We start from the raw sequence: 21448 nt of genomic DNA on the forward strand, positions 1-21448 counted from the left end.
CTAGGTATACAGAAGGTGACAGGACAAGAGGAAGACAACCCACAGGCTTCTCTGAGCTTGCCCAGGTCTTCTGGGGAGACCATGCACAGCTGAAACATATATTTGGGTTGTGTTGGTTTGATAGTCATAAGTAGAGAAGAGAGAGAATTATAGAATCATAGAATGTCTGGAGTTGGAAGGGACCCACAAGAATCATCAAGTCCAACTCCCATCCCTGCACAGGACAACCCCAATTTACACCGTATCTTTGAGGGTGTTGTCCAACTGCTTCTCAAATATTGTCAGGCTTGGTGCCATGACTGCCTCCCTGGGGAGCCTGTTCCAGTGTTCTACCACCCTCTGGGTGAAGAACCTTTTCCTAATATCCAACCTAAACCTCTCCTGGCATGCCTTCCTGCGATTCCCTGGGGTCCTGGGACCTTGAAAGTGCCTTACAAATGGTAATTTATTGTTAAATAAAGCAGGATAAAACTTATACCTTGCTTTATAAAGCACCACAGAAGGACGAATGCTGTCCAGTTCATACACACTTGCATTTTGGCTTTTTGTTATTCTTATTTCCAGTCTACATGGCATTCTTAAATAGTATGCTCAGTTTTCTAGGGAGGGAAAAGAACGGTCAGAATAATTGATATGAAATTCCAAGGTTGTGGGTGATAGGAGTAAGAAAACTGTAAAATTGTTGCAGAATAGGAGCATCAGTGGGAAAAACTAAGGTAGTAAGTGGGATAACTTGGATGTCTTGTATTTTAAGGGTACCTTCTCTTACGTGATAAGCGTAAAGAGTTCTTTGCATGTAGGAAATCACCCATGTTTGTAGAAGGACTAACAAACTTGTAGTAACAAGGCTATCTCATTACCTGAAGTTAAGCTAGTAAGCACCTAACCTAGGGTTCATATAACTCTGAACCTGACTACAGAAGTAACTGAATTCCTCTTAATGGAAGTTTTAAATTAAAAATATTGTGGCTGTCTCTGGAGACAAATTTAAGTACAAAACACCAGGACAGGAGGTTTGCTCATCCCCATGCTTCTGCAGTAGCTTTTTGGTACCTTCTGGTTAGTACTGACTAATTCTTCAGTCAGAATTCTTCAATAACACATATTAAAGCTAAAGGGGTCAGTTAAGAAAAACTGCTTTCACTATTTGTTTCTGGTTTTATATCTAATACACTTAAGGTGCTATAGTGCTGTACTCATGTAATACCAACAGCATGTCTGTCTGTGGAGTCTGTCTGTCCAGAAGTTCATTTTATGTGTGTTACAACGGTAATTATCTACATTAGACATAGTGTCTCTATATTAGTAGCCCTTCATTCAGTGAAAGCATTACTTAGTGCTTTGCTGTTGTACCACTAGCAGGATGTAATATTCAGCTGGCACTCTGGATTGGGCGTATTCCAGATACGCAAGAGGAAGGTGCTGCTCTACTGTAAATTACTTAGTGCTGTTGATTATAACTGATGGCAGATTTCAACCAGATTAACAATAGCTTTTAACTTTAGGAAAAAGCAATTTTGTTATGGCAGTTTACTTTTGCCCCCAAATTAAAAGACTTTTTTATTATTGTATACCTTTAAAAATTTGATCAGCTTTCATGTACTTAATATATATTTGGAAGTGGTAAATGTGAAAAATCTTTCTTCTAGGAAATATTTTTCATTTAAAATACAGATGCTCTTTAGATGCAAGAATTTTGCATTCTGAACTAGAACATCAGAAGACCTCACTTTGTAATACTGGCATTGGAAACAATTATGAATTTTCATAGGAAGTTTCAGTGTTAATAGCAACTGGAGAAGGACTTGCTATTGGTTAATCTCAATATTGCCCACTGAAGTTGAGTGTATTGTAACTGAAACAGTCTCCTTTCTACTCCTGTTTCTTTAGAATAATTTAATCTAGCTAAGTGATGATAGTGAGTACAGTGCATTCAGTCCTCCCTGGTAATTTTTAAATGTTATTTTCAGACCTACTTTCTGTGTGTGAAAGATTCAAAGAAATAAATCAAAAAAGGCTGTAAATTACTCTGGAAAAGAACTTAGTGTTGGTAAATTCTGAATGTAGTTCTTTCAAATAGAGCTTTAAACTGTCTTACACTTGGATACGATGTGAGGTTTTACAGCAAAGTGTTTCTCTAGCAAAACTAAATTGCGATGATTTGTTGTACCTTTAGTCTGTAAATTACCTTACTAAGACTGGAACAATAGTTTCTTGTTGATAACCAAAAGATACCAAGACTGATGGTGAACAAATACAGTCTTTAAAATGTCAACTACTCATTTTTTTAACACTAACCTTTTTCTCAGCTCCCAAAGGAACTGTCTTCTGAAGCATTTGACAAGACTATTTTAAGAGCACTAAATCAGGGTTTTCAGAAGAGGGAAGAACGAAGGCATGCTGATCTTGAGCCCATAATCAGGTAAATATTTTAGCAAATAACCTGAAACGCATCACCTGAAAAGTGATAGAAGTCAAACTAGATGACGTTTAGGGACAGTGGAAATTCTGCTGCCAAAACACAATTTGTGAAGAAAATGGGAAGGCAGTGATGAAATAGATAACCAGATACCCTTAACTCTTTTTTTTTTTAAATTGAGACTCTTATTAAACTTTAATGGATTACTTCTTTAGAAGTAATCATACAATTATGAAAATATTTGTCCTGATCAGCGTTATATAGCAATGACTGGTGCTTCAGTGAGGGTCTTGCCCCCATTATACAAGGGTATATTTAGAAATATTAGAAACAGTAACTCGAAGCATGTATGTTCTAGTTTTATAACAGGGTAGCGTGAGAGACAGAATAAACAGTAATAGTGAAGCATGTGTATAAAATGAAATGTAGCTCATGCATTTGTAAGAAAACAGCCCATGCCTCATAACTTATTGCCTAGCAATGAGGGTTCTTGCTGGGATGTGGGACATGTTGGTCAAATCTTGTAACTCAGAAGAGCAATATGAATTTGAGTAGGCCTCCCCGTTCTTTCTGTTTGTTGCACAGATCTTAAGTTTGTTCTTTCCTGTCAGGGATGTTCAGCCTTGTTCAAAATAAAATATTCAGCAGGTAGGCAGTGTCTCTTGAGCTAGGGTACCTGAAGAATCAGGAACCGTTTTTCAAGCTCCTGCTCAGAATATACTCTGGGCCCAAGCATATCGGATCTTTGGGTTTTGTCTTAATAGCGTAGCTATAGAAGATATGGAGCTGCTGTGTGCCTCAACTTCCCCCTTCCCAATTTTCTTCTATTTTGATCTGTAATATTAATTGTATGTATTGGCTTGATTGTCAAGGTAAAAACTAAATCTATGCAAACAATTTTTGACTAATAAACATCCTGATTTTAAATTAATAAACTTGTTAGAGTTTGACTGAAGAGAACATATCTGTAATACGGAAAGGTTGTGAAGCTTCACTGCACAGTAATTACAAACCCAAGATATTCAGTTTGAGGATAACCTTTAAACATATCCAACCACGTTATATTATGGAACTATAATTACAGATTGCAAGCTAAGTTTTGACTATACTGGAATGCTATGTGAATAATCTCATAACAGCATTACTGTATACAAATTTTGTTTTCTTACAGTATCAGTTTAGCATAAGTATATATTTATTTGGGCATCTTAAATATGTGTCCAATTGCCAAAAATTGCTCTCTCCTGCCCCAGCTCCAAAAAAACAGAAGACAGAGTGCTTCCTGGCAAGCAATAACTGAAAACTTGGTGTGCGATGTAAAAACCATTCATTCTTGGCCTATTTTCTTATCTGAAGCTAATAGAAGTTGTCACTGACCTCTTGGGAACAGACTCAGACCAGTCCAGAGCAGTAATGAGAATCCCACCCTTTGTTGTTGGATATAATTAGGAAACTCAAATACTGAATTATAGATTAATTCAACTTTGTAATTAATGGAATAAGTGTATTTAAGGAACAGGTGCATTGTTTGGGGAAATTAAATGTTAAAATATGAAGTCCAGTGCTTTTGAGACTCAGTCCAAACTCCTCTGATAAAATGTTACAGGTGGCTAAAATGTTTGAATTGGGATGGCTCAAAAGCACATACCTTTTAAATTAAAAGAAATTAATCATACCAATTTCTTGTATTGGCTGTATTCCAACCTTACACTAGCCCTGAACAACAAAGCTCAAAAGTAGCATTGAACATTGTTTGTGCTGAATGTGCAAGTTTAAGTGTTTGGACTTCCTAAGAACTGCATGCTTTGCTTTTAAATGGTACTGTGGTAGATTTTTGTATTCTTCCAATGGAATATTACTTGCAGTTTAACAAACTCACTTAAATTTCAGGCAGCTATTTTCAAATACATCGCAAGCTTTTCTGCAGAACCAGAGAGTATACAACTTCTTCCAATCAATTTCATCAGAATCTTTGCACACTCACAGTAAGAAATATCCTAATGCTGTTTTATATAACAAAAAGTCTTTTAAAAGCTATTCTTCCTGTCATGCCTAATTATGTTTTTAGAATTATGTATTCACGTTACTTTGTATTCCACTGGTCACATTTTAACTCCCTGCCAATGAATAGTTGCTTCAGTAGATACTCATGCTTTTGACAGGGGAACATGTTATGTAGCTTGTGTTCTCTTCTTTTTCTTCTCTATACCATCATGCTGTTAAAATAGGTAATTATGAATTGAGTATGTGCAACAGTGTGGGACTTTCTCTTTTTAAGAAGTTTTAAGCTTTGGAACAAAAAGCTTGAGCTGAACCAAAAAATCATATGTTTTTTATTTGGTTTTTTTTGGAGATGAAGCATTTGTCTTGATGTTTAAACTAAGATTCATTTTGGGTATATAGTACATAAATAGTGGGATGGTCCTAATTTTAGAACATACAGAATCTTGTCCAAAGCGTTTGTGTTGCAGAGATTTCTTTGGTGGACCTCTTACACACTTGTGTGTTACAAATTGTACAACCTAAGCTTAGCTTCTCTGTATGGATGACTTAGGATGTGGTCTTTCTGTTGAATCTTTTCTTCTTTTAGTGCATGTTAGTTACACACCATGACAGTTAAGGCCCTGAATGTGAGGCCATTGCCTCAGAAGCTGCAGAACAACTTATTCAATTCCTCACTAAGGTTGAGTTTTGAAACAGACTGCTCATATGTGCTTGGAAGAAAATACAGGCATGACGGCTGACTTTAATTAGAAATTATGGGTGTGATCTGTGACAAATGTGTTGTTTCCATGATCAGATAGAGGCCTTGTGAACAGGGTCGAAGCTATAGGTCATTTTGTGTTTTGGGTGGGGTTTTTTTTGGCGAGGGTGGATGACGTTGGGGTTTTTTGGGGTTTGGTTGTGGTGTTTTTTATTGCTTAGGACAGTTTTGTGGAAAAGTTAAGCTAACGAGGTCCAGGATGGTTGTGAAACTGGCTGGAATTTACTGCTGTGAAAATCCTGTCAACTCTGTTGTAATGAAAGGCTGCATGGGCAGGAAAGAGTTTCCAAAGTCCAGAAAGATTCACATTAGTGATCGGCACACTGCACAGGGTATGCATATTTTAGTCTGTAGACTATATCTAGATGGCGAAAACTTGCAAATGCATTGTTGTACATGGTTATAATTTGAAATGGCGTGAAAAAGAACCAGTGCTGGATTCAGTCATGATAGACTTAGTGCAGGGCACAAACGATCAGCAGGGTAGGTAGGTCAGAAAGGTAAAATGGACAAATGTAAATTCTGCAGAAAGTCTTACAGATTATAATGTGATCATAAATGGGACATAATTTGAATAATAAATAAATAACTGGCTACACAAAAGTTCACGATGATTTGTCAGATCTAGAATGCATGACAAATAGGATGAAGAACTTAATTGTTCAGCAGAGAGGAGGAAAAACTCCAATGGAAGATGATGACTTAAGTCTTCATAATGTAAAGAGGATGATCTGTTTTCTCTGATGGATAAGACAGAAAGCACTGGGCTTAACTTGCTATGAGGAAGATTAGGACCAGGGTCAGGCAAGAATCTGGTGACTACCAGACAAGTCCAAAGCAATGAGTTGGCTCTGAGGTCAAGGCAGAAAAACAAGTCAGTAGGTCAGGATTAAGAACAGGATCAGCAAGGGACGTAGCCAGACACGGGCATGGTGCAGTGCACCCCAGGCAAGGGCCTGAGCTCAGATGTAGCTCCCAAGCCAAAGGATGGAGGCCTCGGGTGAGGCCTCTGCCAGTTGTTTTCCCAGCAGTCTCACTCAGAATTGCAAAACTGCACTGTATCAGTCTGGATCTTGAGTACAGGCAGGTGAAGCCCTTGGGAGGGCAGGGGAAGAGGTTGCAAAGCCCATTGGTGTGCTTCAGGGCCCTGACATTAAGTTTGATATTAAGAAAAAGTTTGGTGAAGACAAGTAGTGTGAAAATTCTAAGCATAGTTGTTTTTCTTTTGAGAAGGGGGACTAGATGACTTGTCTGGGGTAGCTCACCACAGGTGGCCTCTGTTTTTCTAGGTCTCCTGCTAATACTTGCAATTGCAAGTTAGCCCATGGTGGTATATTTTGAATGTGATGATGGTGTGTGTGGGGGGGGAAGGGTATCTTTAAGAAAAATCTCATCATAATTCTCAAATGGATTTGCAGAATTAATTGGCAGACAAAGTAGTGGTGGCTTAAATTGGTCTTCACTCACTATTTAGAGTGGGGGATAAAAATGTCTCTTCATGGAAATACAAAAATATTCACTCTTTCTGAAGGGTATAATAAATTCTGTGTTCGGTGAAGGGTCTTTATACCTTAAATAATAGTTGGGATCTCACACTAAATAATATATTCAGTAAGGTAATTATGCCTCCATTGTTCCATTAAGGAGGAAATCAATTAGCTCTCTCCTTGTTCATAACGTCAATTATTTTAGGTACTTTATCAGGCTGGAGTAGACTTCTGCTTCCAACAGATGTTATATTAGAGCATGATCTCTGGGGGCTTAGTGTGTTCAATGCAGACAATATTCAGAAGGGTCTCCCTATCAACTTTTCAAGCTCCTAAAGCAACAGCTTTTAGATGCTTTTACCTGCACTAACTTGGAACTTTTTGAGAGGGAAAGACTAGACTCCTAGAAGTAGATTCATTACCAAACTTAGTCACTTTTTTAGAGCATGGCAGTGGTATTTTTGCAACAAAACTAAATATTATTGCCACTTTTCCCATCCCATCTGGCATAAAAAGGCAAAAATTGTGTGTGAAGACTTTAAGGGCACTAGACTTTAGCCCAAATTAGGTCTCTCTTGGCAGGTGAATGATTTGACAAAGGAGAAGTGTAACTTGTAGAAGAATTGTAGTAACTGTTGTTGGTTTCCTCCCATTTCCTGCTGTAACCAAAAATTATAAAACAATAGGAAGTGCAGGAAAACAGGAATATTTTTAAAGCTATAATCACAATCCCAACCTTTTGAAATTGCACCATAGCTTTAAAGTTGTTTTGCACACACTTTTATTTTGAAGCAAAGAATCTCCCTAGGGCTTTTGCTCTTGGAGATGGCCTGCTTTGAAAGAGACAATGTTCAAATTATTGCCACATGCAAACCAGTAAGTTCAGTCTTCCATTTCCCTAGCTTCCAGTTTAGTGCAAGCATTCAGGAGCTGTCTAGTTGTTCAAGATCTGTAAAGTTACTACGTGAACTTTATTCTCTGCAGGTAACTTACAACCCTCTTTGAAGACGGTTAAGGCACCAGAACACTTCAAGGAGGACAGTTCAGAAGCTTCAAGTCAGGAGGAAGGTAGTTGTGTACTCAAAGGTGGTGGTTCTCTGAGAAATTTTACCACACTCAGTTCTGGAAATCATGCAATCGACTGATTTCTTCATTGATATAAAGCTGAGAGATTTGAATGAAATCTGCTATGGAAATGAAGAATTTTTGTATACTTTCAGCAGTTTCCTTAGGAGGTTGCTGTGTAATCCAAGGAGTAGGAGTGTTCTTAGCTCAGAGGCAGAAGTTCACAGCTGTGTTGAGCAACCAGGAAGATATAGTTCACAATTTACTTGAGTCAAGGTTATTTGTAGCTTTTCATGTCTTTACTTATTCTTCAGTTACCAGGGTAGGAAGTTGAGTGCAGCATTTCAAGAGTTGCAGACTGTTTTGTATTAAATGTGCCAAATTTGTCTAGTTTTCAGTTTTACACAGAAAGAATGTTCAAGTTTTCCTCTTATTCTTAACCTGTGCTGCTTTTATATTCTGGACTGTTAATAGGGACTGTTCGCCACTGTAGTGAGTATTGTTTACAGTCTGAAAGCTGATGTTTTCCAAATACCTCAAAAACAGTTCACATGTGGAAGCAGCAGCCTAGTAGCTGGTCAGTAATTTCATTCCGAAAGGAATGACAAGCCAGTTTTGCATTGTTTTCAGTAGTGAACAAGTATAAGCTTCTCGTAGGTGGAAAGGATGAGAAATGGGATGGATAGATGAGCATGGACCACTGAACACTTACACTAGCTTTCTCAGAATGACACCACTCTTGTCCTGTTATGAATTAATAACTAAGAAGCAGCTTGCAGTTGATCTTATGTGCAATCAGTAATCCACACATGCAGTTTAGACAGCTTTTTCTTACTTAAAAAATTACCATGTTCTTCTTTCGAGTTCAGAGCACATCAAGTAAATTTACAATAAATTTGGAAATTGCTTTATTAGTTTCATATGCTGTCCTTAAAAAAGAAGAAAAATCTGTTCACCTGATGAAACTACAAACGCATTTTACAACACCTTTTGTGCCATTTTAGTGAACTGCTACCAGAAGTTTAATAATTGTGATTCCTTTCCGCCTCCCTCAAATCATAATTTGGATTTAGGCATAGCACTGAGAAGAGTTCAGGCAAAATTATAGCTACCAAGGAGGCTATGATCATCAACAGTTGGAATTAAGAAAAGTTGCTTTTGTTAAAATTTAATGGTTGCCTTAAAGAAAGGGTAGACCATGTCTCTAGAGTTCTTGTTTCTTGTTTGAGGCAGTATCTCTTTTTATGTCAAATGTAGTTTGTAAACCTTTACTTGCATAGTGAATTTTGAGGTTCAGAATGCAATACTTCTCTGTAAGACTTGTCTTCATTCGCTATTGAGAATGTGTGACATAGTTTTGAGATTAATTTTAGGAGTTCGGGGAAAAAAATTACAAAATTCTGTACTTTTATGACTGAATCCTTTCTTCTCTCTCCATCCTTTCATGCTCGTTCATATTCAGTCATGCAGTTAGTCCTTACAATTAAATATAGAGGTGAGCAAACATACATGGTTGCTATAGGTCCTACTTTTCTGTTTCGTTCTTCTGTGAAATGGAAGGTAAAGAGTCTTGATTATACTGTCTGTTCAAACTGATCTGTCCCCTCTGCAGCACCTGTTAATTTCAGCATTGTAAATTAAACCTCGTCTATTTAACAGAGATGTCTTCTCCTAAGTGTCTGGTAGTGATGGAAAGATGAATTTGTTAGATTGATCTAAAAGATTAAATAGGAATTGCTATTGAAATTATGCTTTGTTTGTTTTTCCCCAGATGTAATGCAACATACAGCTGTTCACAAGAAACATAATGGAAAAAGCCCTGTTGCCAAGTAGGTACTAGGATGTAATGTGACCATGCTACATTTCTGAACTTGATTTGTTAGTGCTTTGAGAGTATGTGTTTCCTTCTCAATTAAAGTTTGTGGGGTTTTTGTTTGGTTGGGGTGGGATGTTCTTGGGGTTTTTTGTTGCTTGGGGGCGTGTTATTAATCTGTATTAGAAAAATATTTTAAAAGATCCTATTTCTAAATCTGTAGGTCTAGGTCATTTGGAGCTCTCTCCCAGATTTTGTGAATCTTCACTACTTGAGTTCATGTTTTGATTTCTTTTCATCAGCTGAGTAACATAAATTTGTATTGTGTGTATTTTTCTGATCTGCGCACATGCCCATGCGTATACTGAAAATTTCCAGTGCTGCTGATTTTAAGCTCTTCAGTATTTTCAAAGGTGACCTTATAGGAGAAGGTAGTCTGTTCTTTTCTTTGCTTAGTGGCAAATGCATGTATGCCTTGCTGTTCAACATCCAATGTAAGTGGAAGTACTTTTTTAACCATATTGAAAAGTTGATATATACTTCCAAGTATATGAAGTATGTAATGTGAATTCACCCATTAATATATTTTGACCAGAAACTTTGAATATGTCTGCATGTAGTTGTGCAATACTTCAGTTGTATTAAGAGGAAAAAATGGATACAAAATCTATCATGGTTTACAGTTTTGTTCTGTGTTGGTTTGACTGCATTTCTCAGTGGGTGCAGGAAATTACCTGGAATACATAGCACAAAACACTGTTGGTTAAGGTTCACAGATCTTTAACAGGCAAGACTCTTGTGAAATTACCAATTGGACAGCTTAGTGGTTTGTTTCAGTTTGGTTTTAACCCCCTTTCTTATTCTCACCTGACACTTCCTCAAGAAGAGAATGTCATCTTGACAAAATCTCTGATTATACCAGTGGATATACAGCCTACTGCGAAGTTGTAAGGGCAGGATCCAGACTTACCAGCATAGAGTTACTAATTAAAAAAAGTCTTATTTGTTGTATAATAAAGTATACTAAAACTGACTGTAGTTTAGGATCTATTTTTCAGGTAGGAAAGACTTTCCACAAACTTCCTTGATAGCAACGCCTTTTGCTAGCTCTTATTTTCTATTTAAGAGGTGAAAAATGTGTTTACTGCTAGAGGTCTGCTCGTTCTCTCCCATTCGCATTATATGTCTGTCTGTCTTAAAATCTGTGCCTGCTATTTATGGGTCCTAAAGAAATGGCACTAAATGAAACTTTTCTCTTTTAAATATGTATAAAACTGTCTGGAGTCAAGAGCAGTTCATCTCAAATAACGCTGGTCCATTTTAGAAAATTTGTACATTACATCTGTCTACTTTTTAGTTTTATGCAGTATGGCAGCCTTATACTTGAAATTATCAAAAAATTTACTGGTAGGAATGAGATTGGACATAAGAAATAAAAAAAATTCAGTAGTATCACAGCTTACATGAAATGACTGCAAATTTGGCAATGGATTCACTGTTTGGCAGAAGTTTCTAAAGTGTCCTTGCTTATATCTTAGCAGTCATGGGCTCATGTCTATATTTTGGTACCTTCTTGGGGTCTCATAATTTTCTTAAACTTTTTTAATATTCTGTTGCACATCTTTTAAGTAGTTTGAGCACTTATTTCCAGAGGTATTTGGTAAGTAACTACTGAAACTTCAGCATGTCTTGTGCTTTGGAGTAAGCTAGATTTCTGCCATCATGGGAACTGAGTAATGTTTCATATTTCAGTAACCTTCATGAAGCAGTTTGCCAACAGCCCTGAATTCAAAGGCACTTTCAATTATCAGCACAAGTAGTATTATAAGAATTTAAAAGTTTAAACTCCTGGGCGTTTGGGTTTTGTTCTGGTTGGTTGGGTTTTTTGGTTTCTTTGGGGTTTTGGAGTTTGGTTTTTGTTGTTGTTTAGTTGGTTTGGGGTTTTTTTTTTTTGCATCCAGTCAAGTAGTAGGGTGTGGTTTTGTATGATAGATGAAAAGTTTATAGGTCCATGTGCCCTACTGACTGTCAGAACCGTGACTGTTTTTTCCAGCAGTCTTTGTTGAACAGTGCTCTCAGACCTAGTTAAATATTGCTCTGACTGGCTGCTGTTAAGAGAAGCTTCAGTGGAAGGCATTATAAGGTCCAAAGTAAAGGCCAAATGCAACTCCCCTTTCCCAGCACTGCTCAAAACTAGTAATCCTGGTTTCCAAGCACTGCTCAAAACTAGCAATCCTGAAGGTAAAAATATAAAGCAAGATGACTATTTTGAAACTCAAACACAGCTGCAGGATGATCTGTAAGTAACCATGCATTCCTTTTCTTAAATGTCTCATGAATTCTGAAATAGAAATTATAAACTAATTCCAGCTTTGTCATAAACGATAAGGAATAAAGAAAATTAATTCAGATTACATTTCTATCTGGAAAATTTCCCCACATCTGGTATGAAAAAAGCAAACAAAAAGGCTTTGTGTGCAGAAATATCGATGGAAACTCTTCTCTCCAGTACTGTTTTCCACAAATTCTGGCCTGAATTTTGCGTCAAATTACAGTAGACAGATGGAAAAAGGAACTCCACTTATGTTCAGATCATTAGTATAGATTTAGACCAGAATAACTCCTGTAATTTACATCTTTCAAATCTCTTGAGAACTTCTAGGGTTTTCTGAAAGCAAAACACAGTTTCCCAACATGATGCAAAAGTGTATATGTTGGTAGGAAAAGCCTGCAAGTTTGTTCACATCGGCATAACTGTTGTTTTTTCCTTTCAGCAGCACTAGCAGTGCAAAATGTTCTTCACTGGATAGCCTTAACATACAGCACCCTGAGCAAAATGGGGTAACGGACTGGAGAAGAAAAAGCTGTGTTGTCCAGCAGCACCCAGAGCACTGTACAAACCTACTTGACCAGGTGTGTTGCTGTTTATTCTCTAAAGCAATATTCTGAGACACTCGAAGACTGTCCACTACACGTGATTAGATTTAGCTTTAAAAGATGAAGAAAGAGCATTACTAAGATTGTACAAATAAGTGTCAAAGTTCAAGTTGCTGCTGACTTATCTTGATTGGAAAAACCCTCAGTTAATTACTGCTGTCTCAAAAAAAATTGCATATTTTGTTTACGAATTTGTAAATAAAATTTCCCAGTAGGATGTAAGTAATCAGAAAAGTCTAACGTTCATTTCTAATCAGAGACTTTCCTGTTACTGCAGCATATTGTCATCAGAGAGAATTTCAGAACGTCTGGGGAATTTCTGTGTTGTTGTAAGGAACAAATGAGAAGCTGTATTAGTAACTAAACCATATTGATGCTACAGTAGGGGCAACAGGTTAAAAATTCTCTCTACCAGCGTTATCCAAGTAACTTAAGTATTAATCTGTGTTGAAAAAAGTCAGTACCTAGATGCATGTACACTTGTGAGATTTGTGTCTCTTCAGTGGTCAATTCTAGTGTGAGTAGAGTTGAGAAGAATAACGATTTTTAAATAGTCATCTACTGAAATTGGTGGAAGGAAGGTTGCTCACTGCTTACATCTGAAAAACCTTGAATGTTACGATTGCTTAATTACTACCCTTATTCTACATGCAGAATTTGGCTATTGATTATAATGTGGGGAATAGCAAGCCAAACAAAACCAGTTTTCTTATTTCACAAAGCAGGGTAATGAATTGAGTTTTGCTTCTAAAGATGAAGTCATAGACTGCGTCAAAGCTTGAAATATTGCAAGTGTGAGGAAAGAAAAAAATTAATATACTAAAGCAGCAGCAGATCTACTTCCTATTTAAAGGATGTCCAAATACAGCATGTTTGGACAGATTATTTCTGAGTTTTCATAAATCTTACTCCTTTGCCAAGTATGAGATACTACTAGCAGCTAGTAATAGTATACTTAAAGAATTATGCAGATGCGTTATGCAGATCTAGGTTGAATTCTAGAGTTTAGTTTAGCCATAACCTCCAGTTTAAGGCTTTGATCTGCTTTTCCACTATGTAAAAATAATTCGCCACACGTACTTCCCCCCCTTGGCCATTAAATAATTCCACTTAAATCAGTACATTCTCTAGCCCCTTAAGCCTTGTGATTATCCTTTTTAGTGGTTGTGTGATGAAACACATTTGTTTTTATCCTCAGGATGAAAGATATCGTGCAAACAATAATTTGACTGATATCTTTGGAATATTTGCAAGTAGTAGTTTGCTGAGTGTTTTGCTGATAATGGCATAAACACAAGATGATGCATTATTCTAAAGGCCTGGATGCCCTGTACAAGTAGTTGTTTGTACGGTTATAGCACCTGTGAGTGCACTAGTCTTGAACTCAGAGACCCGTCAGTCTAGAAGGGTTTTTTTTGTTGGTTTTCATGACACAAATTCTGTTTTTTGACTGGCATCTTTGTATTTCCTGTCTAGCATACAGTGGAAAAACGAAGTCTCTCCACAGTAAACAAGAAGAAAGGAAAGCCACAGGTGGAAAAGTAGGTTTCCAGTGTAACCAGTAATCCAGAAATGAACTGATGCATTCACTCTGATAAAGAGAGTCAACAATCAATTAGGTGTTCTGTTTTGCTATTGTGGAACAACAGCTGCCATAGTCTGAAGCCAGTTTACATAAGAATCTTTATCTTCCAAAAAGAAGTAACTTGAGAAATAGAATGTAATTGTATGCATTCGTTTCTCAAAACACCAGTTGTCATTTGGCAAAAAAAAAGGTGGCGCAGAAGTAGGTTCTTAGCCAATACGGAATTGCTGTTTTACCCTTTTATATTTATTTGAAAGTTAAAAGGTGTAAAGCTGTCCAGAAAACACTGAAAATCAAATAAGGATTGACAACAACCTTTAACATTACACAGTGGGTGGTAACTTGCTGAAATGTTTTATTAAAGATAATTTGTACATCAGAGGGCTTCAGAACTTCCTGTGGGCTACACAATCCTGCACTGTGAGGAAGTGAATACATTTCCACCCTTATCTAATACTCTGCCTACTTCCAAGTTGACTTTCTGTCATTTTGTTACTCTATAGCCAGATGCTTCTATGCTAGTCTGGTGTATGGCTGCGTTACACACATCAGCTTTCAAAGACAACTTTACAATCAGTTGCACCATTTCTTTTTTTCCGTGTTTTCATTTTTAGACCTTTATAGTGTTTAGTAACACTGCTTGCAGTTCAATTCCTGGTATATTGCACTAACAGCCTTTTAACTATTTATCACTTACTTTTCTTGTTATAGCTATTAAATAAGCAGTTCTGGCCTGGAGTCACTGCCTTTTGTTTATTGTATGTTCATTCATGGCTGGTTATTTGTGCCCATGCATTTGGTAAAAAAAAAAAAAAAAACCACAAAACAAACAACAACCCACAAACATTAAAATTATTTACACAGGGAGAAAGTAAAGAAAACGGACTGCCGGTTGAATAACAGGACTAATGGAGTTAGAGTTGCAGCACCACAGCACATCCGTACAGGGACAGCAAAAGGTAAGATATTTTTTTTCCCAAGCTATTTGTAAGAAATAAAATTTCCAGCTTTGCTGATCTATTCATTCTTCTGCAGTAAAGGGAAGATCACAAGTCTGAAATCTGTTTTGGTGCAAGTCAGCATGTTGGCTGTCTACTCTGTGTTTTGACTTGTTCTATAGAACATGCTAGACTCAGGCTTCTGTATGCAGTTGCTTAGGGTGTGTCGCTTTTCATGCATAACTGGAAAAATACTGGTGAACTCTCTGTAAATCACCTTATGTGGAGTAGCTAGTTGCAGAAACAGTTAAATTTGGGCTACTTCTATATGAAATTTAGCAGGCTGAGTGTGTGGAGGGCCAGCACCTAGTATTTAGTGTTCTCTTTGCAGCTCACTGGTTTCTTCAGCTGCTGTGGCCAAGCGTGGGTAATCCAGCAATATCTAGTGTCTAGGTCAAGACTTGTGTACATCAGTCAATTACAAGACAAATTATATTTCTGTTCCTGTAGTAAATTGAGTCTCCAAGCTTTATTACAAATTTCTGAAGGGCTGTGTTACCCATTGACTTTGCCATCTTGATGTTTTCAGAGCTCCCAATATCATTTGCAGCCTTGCCTCTCTTACACTTAGTTCTCATAATAGAAGGTTGACAAAGAATTTGCCTTTTTCTGTACCACCATGGCATAAGTGCTGAAAGGACTTCTACAAAGTGCCTTGTCTTGCTCTTGCTTCCACTTGGGGTACAGTCTTGACTAAGCTTTTGTTCTTTCTTCTCACTCTTTCTCACTGTTGAGAGTTCCAGATGGATCCCATTCTTGAATTAATGTTGTCTATTTTATGGGCAGCTTTTGTTACTTTCTACAAACAGTATTTGACTAAAACTCTTAAGATCTCATAGTTCACAAACTTAGCAAAACCAGGACAATTTTAGAAGGTCACAGGGCTGTACAAGCAGAAAACATATTCCACAGGAGAGCTTTGCTGTGTACGTTTCTGATTGATTACTATTCTTGGTGTCAGGCAGAGCACCCTGAGCTTTTATGTACCAATGGTAACTTTAAGGGGTGGTGCAATTTTGTGTCATAGGGTGAAGTTAAAAAGGGAATGCTTTGCTCTTAGAGTTCTGTCTGCTCACTACCACTACTCTACAGATGTGAAACTGCCTATCTGATACTGTTGGCTAGTTAAGGCCACTCCAAGAGGAAACTGCAACCCACAGAGGCTGGAATCAATTAAGTTGTGCTTTCTACCTGTGCATTTGTGTACAAACATGAAAATGTCTTTTGAGAAACCCTATTGGGGAGACAGTCTAAAGTAAAAATTTTGTGTTGCAGTCTGAATTGCTGTCTAGCTTTATATATCCAGGCTTGGTTTGAAATGCTCTATTTTGAGTCAGTAACTCTTACCTGCATCCTGTTTTCTTCCATTTTTTCCTATTTTTAGCTTTTCTGAGTCATCAGTTAGTTACACTTTTAACTTTGAAGACTTGATACTTTGACTAGCACTTTAGACTCTTGCTTTCAGTGATGTGAGATAGACACTGTTGTTCCAGATTATGTTAGGTATTCAACACACTTGTTAAAACAATTCGTCCAGTCAAAGGTTTAATCCAGGAAATGATTTATAGAATTGAAGCATTAAGCCTTAATGCTTTTTGAAGACTTATTCCAACCTGTTATACTGGCAATAGTAATAATAAATTAATTTATAATTCATAAATGAAATAATTTATTAGAATTAATAAAATAAATGCTCTGATTTTTGTCATGGAGTTTTGCCAACTGAGGTTTTGGGGGTTGGTGTTTCCTTGAAGCTAGTGTCTGGTGTACATTCTGAGAAGGGGTGCGTCTGTCTTGCTCCTTCATCTCTGAGGCTGAACTTGAAAGCCAGAGCATACTAGCCACCTACTTGTCTTCACTAATGGGATCTAAACCTACCCTGAAAGCTGGTTCCAGCAAATGAGTTTCCCATGGTCCCATTCAGAATTTAGAAAACAACTTTACACATTTCTAGTTCACCTCTTTTTTTCTTTAAACAGGTTTTGTCAATACAGTTTGCTTAAAGCCTCTTCCAGAAGAGTTAATCATAAAAAGGTGTATTATTTTGATGTTGCCTGCTGAGTTAGCTTTCTGCTTTTGCTCGTATGACCAAGGAGTGTTGCATCTCTTTGAATTGAAATGTTCGATCGCTACCATTCAGAGGAAATCATTATTGTAGTACAATTTGGTATAAGCATCACAAAATTTATTAAGTATCATTCTTTTCACTACTCTACATAAATATCAATTTTCAGTGTTACCTTCTTTAACACCAAGGATTCAGTTACTGCAAATTTAGGGACAAGACCAGTCCTGACTTCTGGGAGTTGGGAATATTAGGAATACAGGGGAGAGATGCAATTAAGTAGGAACAAACAAAAATTTGAACTAGCATGAGTTGTAAGCAAACCAAAATAACCTCACTTCCATATACTGAGATTAAAAATAAATTTTTATTTTTAGATCTGAATTTGGATGCTGGATCTGGTCATGACACATGTGGAGAAACATCATCTGAAAGTTACAGTTCTCCTTCTAGTCCACGGCATGATGGGAGGGAAAGCTTTGATAGTGAAGAAGAAAAAGACAGAGGTGGTATTTATGGATAGTGTGCATGAGCTTCTTTATTCCTAGACTAATTTTTCTTCTATTAATTTGTATTAGTTTCACAGTTTCGTTAGCTGCTTTTATTTCTGAGGCAGGCACAGAACACATTTTGCTTTGTGGGTTTCATGACTAGACAGTTTGAAGGCTTCTAGCAAATAGCAGGACTGTTTAAATACCATTGAGTTTTAGACTACTACCTACATGTAATTTTCTGACCTCAGTGGCATAGATCTTGTGAGAAATTTCAGCAGTACAATACTGGGAAAAACTGTGGCATGAAAGTAACCGGTTTTATATAGAATTCTGTGTCTGAGGGGTCCTTCTTTTTGTGTTGACAGTTTAATTTGCCACTCCTTCCAAATTTGAGTAAGCCCTGTTAATGTCTTTAAGTAGATGCAAATTCCTAGTTCGGTTGATGTCCTACTCTTCACGCTTGCACATCTACACAAGTCAAAGACACAGCCTCTAGTTGGGCAGTTCAGTATAGGCAAGTGATGGAGATTGACCTAGGTTGATTTGGATGAATGAAAATAATCTCAAAGTTATTCTAACTCAGGAAGACATAATTATCATTTGCATTAGAATCCTAGAAAGTTCTAAAAGGGTAAAGGAATCCAGGACATGACTACTTCAGATTCGTTCTGACTCTGACAAATGCTTTTGTCTCCACAGATACAGACAGCAATTCTGAGGACTCCGGGAATCAAAATACAACCAGGTTTACAGGCTACAGTGCTGTCAGTTCATCAAATGTGAACAAATCGTCTGCTCAGATCTCTTCAGTGAATAATGAAAATGGAAGCCTTCCAGAACATCCCTTGAATGCAAAGTTTCCACACATTTCCTTCATGCCTCCCTTACCCTGTGTGATGCATGGCACTGCCCAAAAGCCTGAATCAGTTGTCCCGCCACCCATATCTGCAGATGGTAAAACAAGGGGAATGCTTGTTACCATGCCTGTTGCTGTCTCACCAGTGAGAGAGTCTGCAAATTCACCTCCTGGTGGAATGGGCCCAGTGACCTCTGGTGAACCTGAGAAACGCCTTGAGATGATGGCTTCCCCTTTGCCAGTCCCATCCACTTTCCTTCCGCATTCTGTCCAGCCTGGTAGCCCTGCTTTGTCTTTGTCAATACACAGATTGAAAATGCCCTCGCCGCAGGGATCGTCGGAAAGTTGCACAGTTAATGGACCGCAGCAGCCGACAGGGAGCTTAAGTACTGGATCACCAAATACTGCCTTTATCCCAGTCCACAATCCAGGTAGTTTCCCAGGATCCCCAGTTCCTACTACAGATCCCATCACAAAACCTGCATCCCAGGTGGTAGGACTGAATCAAATGGTGCCTCACATTGAGGGAAACCCAGGAGCGATCCCTCAGCCTACCAATCTAAAGGTAGTTCTTCCAGCAGCTGGTCTTTCCACAGCAGCACCGCCACCTCCACCAGCTTCATATGCTTTGCCAGGCAGTCCTCATGCTACCAGTGTGTTGCCCAACCAGAACACAAACGTGCTAAACACTGTAGCGACTTCCACATCACCTCAGTCAGCTGGTTTAGGTGTCGGTCAGGTCCAGTCCACTGTTCCTCCTGCAATACCTACGCATACACCAGGCCCTGCCCCTAGCCCAAGCCCTGCTTTAACACACAGCACTGCACAGAGTGACAGCACATCCTACATAAATGCTGTTGGAAATAATAACACTAACGGGACAATGTTACCTCCGCAGCAGTTGGGATCTGGTCCTTGTGGTTCTTGCGGACGTAGGTGTAGCTGTGGGACCAATGGAAGCCTTCAGATAAATAGCTATTATTATCCTAATCCGCTTCATGGACAAGTCTACAGAGTTCCATCTTTCTTCCCTCTGCCATCACTTTGCAATGGCAGCTACCTCAATCAAGCACATCAAAGCAATGGAACACAAATTCCTTTCCTCCTGCCTCAGTCTCCATATGCAAATGGGCTCATGCATGACCCAGTGATGGGGAGCCAAGCCAACTATGGTATGCAGCAGATGGCAGCATTTGGGAGGATCTATCCTCTATATCCAGCACCTAACGTAGTTGCCAACACAAATGGGTCGGGACCCAAGAAGAACGGGAACGTTTCATGTTACAATTGTGGTGTAAGTGGACACTATGCGCAGGACTGTAAGCAGTCATCCATGGAGGCCAGTCAACAAGGTAATCATGATAACTCCCAGCGGACTTGCTTTTGAGTTTAGCAGTTTCTCTTTACCTTTCTGAATGTGCTGTTTCTGGTCTTGCAGAAAGGTGTGCGTGCGTGTGTATGTTTTGTGTAAATGGTTGTGCACTAGTGACCTGCTCTAAAACTGCGAAGTATCTTATCTCTGCCTGAAAACTTTGTAGAACAGTGCAAGGGAATGGGGTTTACAGTGTGAAGTGGAAAATGGGTGTGATTCAGAGCTGGGAAGTCAAACTATACCAGTCCTAAATTGTCATTCTTTTTTTCGCTGGTTTGTTTTTGGCATTATGTTGAGACTTGCATGTTGTTTCAATTTACCCATTCCTGTTCGGTGGGTTTTTTGGGAGAGAATTCATTGGCAAAAAAGTGAAAGATACCAATTACCATCTGTGACGTGAACTTGGATCCTTAAAACTTGTGAGAATTTGAAAACAACAGGCTGGCCATTTGATAATTTAACTTTTCTAAAGCTTACCTTTGCACGATCAGCCATCCTTCTGTGCCCCATCATGCAATACATGAATGAAACTTTTCAGAGAAGTTGCAGCAAAAAGGCAGAAACCAATTGGAACTAAAAATCAAAGGAATGGCTTCAGTCTTATATGCCATTTTGCTCTCCATCCAGAAGAATGGAGAAAATGCAGTGTTTGCATAGAGCATAAACTATTTTTGATTCTTGGCCTGTGCCCATTCTGACTTGACTTGTTTGGTCAGACTGGAACAGGAAGGATGAACCTTGATGGGGTCATCTTTTCTTTGCATTTTTCCGGTAAAGGTAAAGTCCGGTATCTACAGTCTCTATCTCTTTTTAAGCTTCCAGTTTTAGCAAGCAGATGAAAGAAAACAGTACAAAATCTTAGGACCTACTTTAAAAGGGCTGGAGGATGATAGTGCCTTTTGAAGAGCATGTCCATTTTGATACCTTGTAGTGGTTTTGTAATCCATTTTAATTGTGAGCAGTGACTTAGTAGTTCTCTTTCCTGTTTTAGGCACTTACAGACTGAGATACGCACCTCCCCCTCCCCCTTCCAATGATACCTTGGATTCTGCAGACTGAAACAAGTAAACATTGCCTACTTAAACTGAAGCTTTGGGGGAAGGTGTGGGGGGGGTGGGGGGGGATTGGTCTTGTGTTTTGGGACATTCCCGGTTCTATATTCTTTTGGAATTTTTCATTGCTTTTGCACCTCTGTTCCATACAAAAGAAGAAAGCTGAGTCCCTGGTCTCCTCCTGGTTCTACAAAAGGCTTGCGTAATGCATGTAATTCAAACACATGGCCAAACAATCAAAAAGAGCATTCGAACCATGCTTTTGCACTGAAGACTTGAGACATGTGCAATGTTTACTGCATTTTTTTTTTTTAAAAAAAAGTCCTCTGACCTCTGACATCACTGGTGGAGCAGCCATATGGTGAAAGAAGAAACTTGGTCATGTTCCCCACCACAATCTTCCTTCCCTCCCTCCCTGTTCTCCTTATGCTGCTGTTTTATTTTCCTTCCCTGTTTGTCCACGTGGATCCATTGGACTTGCATGAGTGTTTAGTAGTTCATACAGACCCTGCCCATACTCTAAATTAATGCTCACGAATTG

At 38.3% G+C, this 21448-nt stretch overlaps 1 protein-coding gene across 5 annotated transcripts in view; it reads left to right on the top strand.

Annotated features, from left to right (window-relative positions):
• ZCCHC2 (zinc finger CCHC-type containing 2) overlaps positions 1–21217 on the top strand; it is a 42431-nt gene extending 21214 nt beyond the window's left edge. Inside the window, exons 5-14 of one of the 5 annotated variants that reach the window (XM_064443462.1) lie at positions 2310–2422; positions 4310–4404; positions 7655–7738; positions 9507–9564; positions 12323–12461; positions 13962–14026; positions 14935–15029; positions 17511–17639; positions 18327–19835; positions 20847–21217. In XM_064443462.1, the coding sequence (XP_064299532.1) occupies positions 2310–2422; positions 4310–4404; positions 7655–7738; positions 9507–9564; positions 12323–12461; positions 13962–14026; positions 14935–15029; positions 17511–17639; positions 18327–19835; positions 20847–20914 (2355 nt within the window). In that variant the 3' untranslated portion in view covers positions 20915–21217. The remainder of the gene's footprint in view (positions 1–2309; positions 2423–4309; positions 4405–7654; positions 7739–9506; positions 9565–12322; positions 12462–13961; positions 14027–14934; positions 15030–17510; positions 17640–18326; positions 19836–20846) is intronic. The other 4 variants (XM_064443463.1, XM_064443466.1, XM_064443465.1 and 1 more) reach the window with 4 other exon arrangements.
• Positions 21218–21448: the final 231 nt, after the last annotated feature.

The sequence above is a fragment of the Phalacrocorax carbo genome, chromosome 2, assembly GCF_963921805.1.
Source record: "Phalacrocorax carbo chromosome 2, bPhaCar2.1, whole genome shotgun sequence".
Lineage (NCBI taxonomy): Eukaryota > Metazoa > Chordata > Aves > Suliformes > Phalacrocoracidae > Phalacrocorax > Phalacrocorax carbo.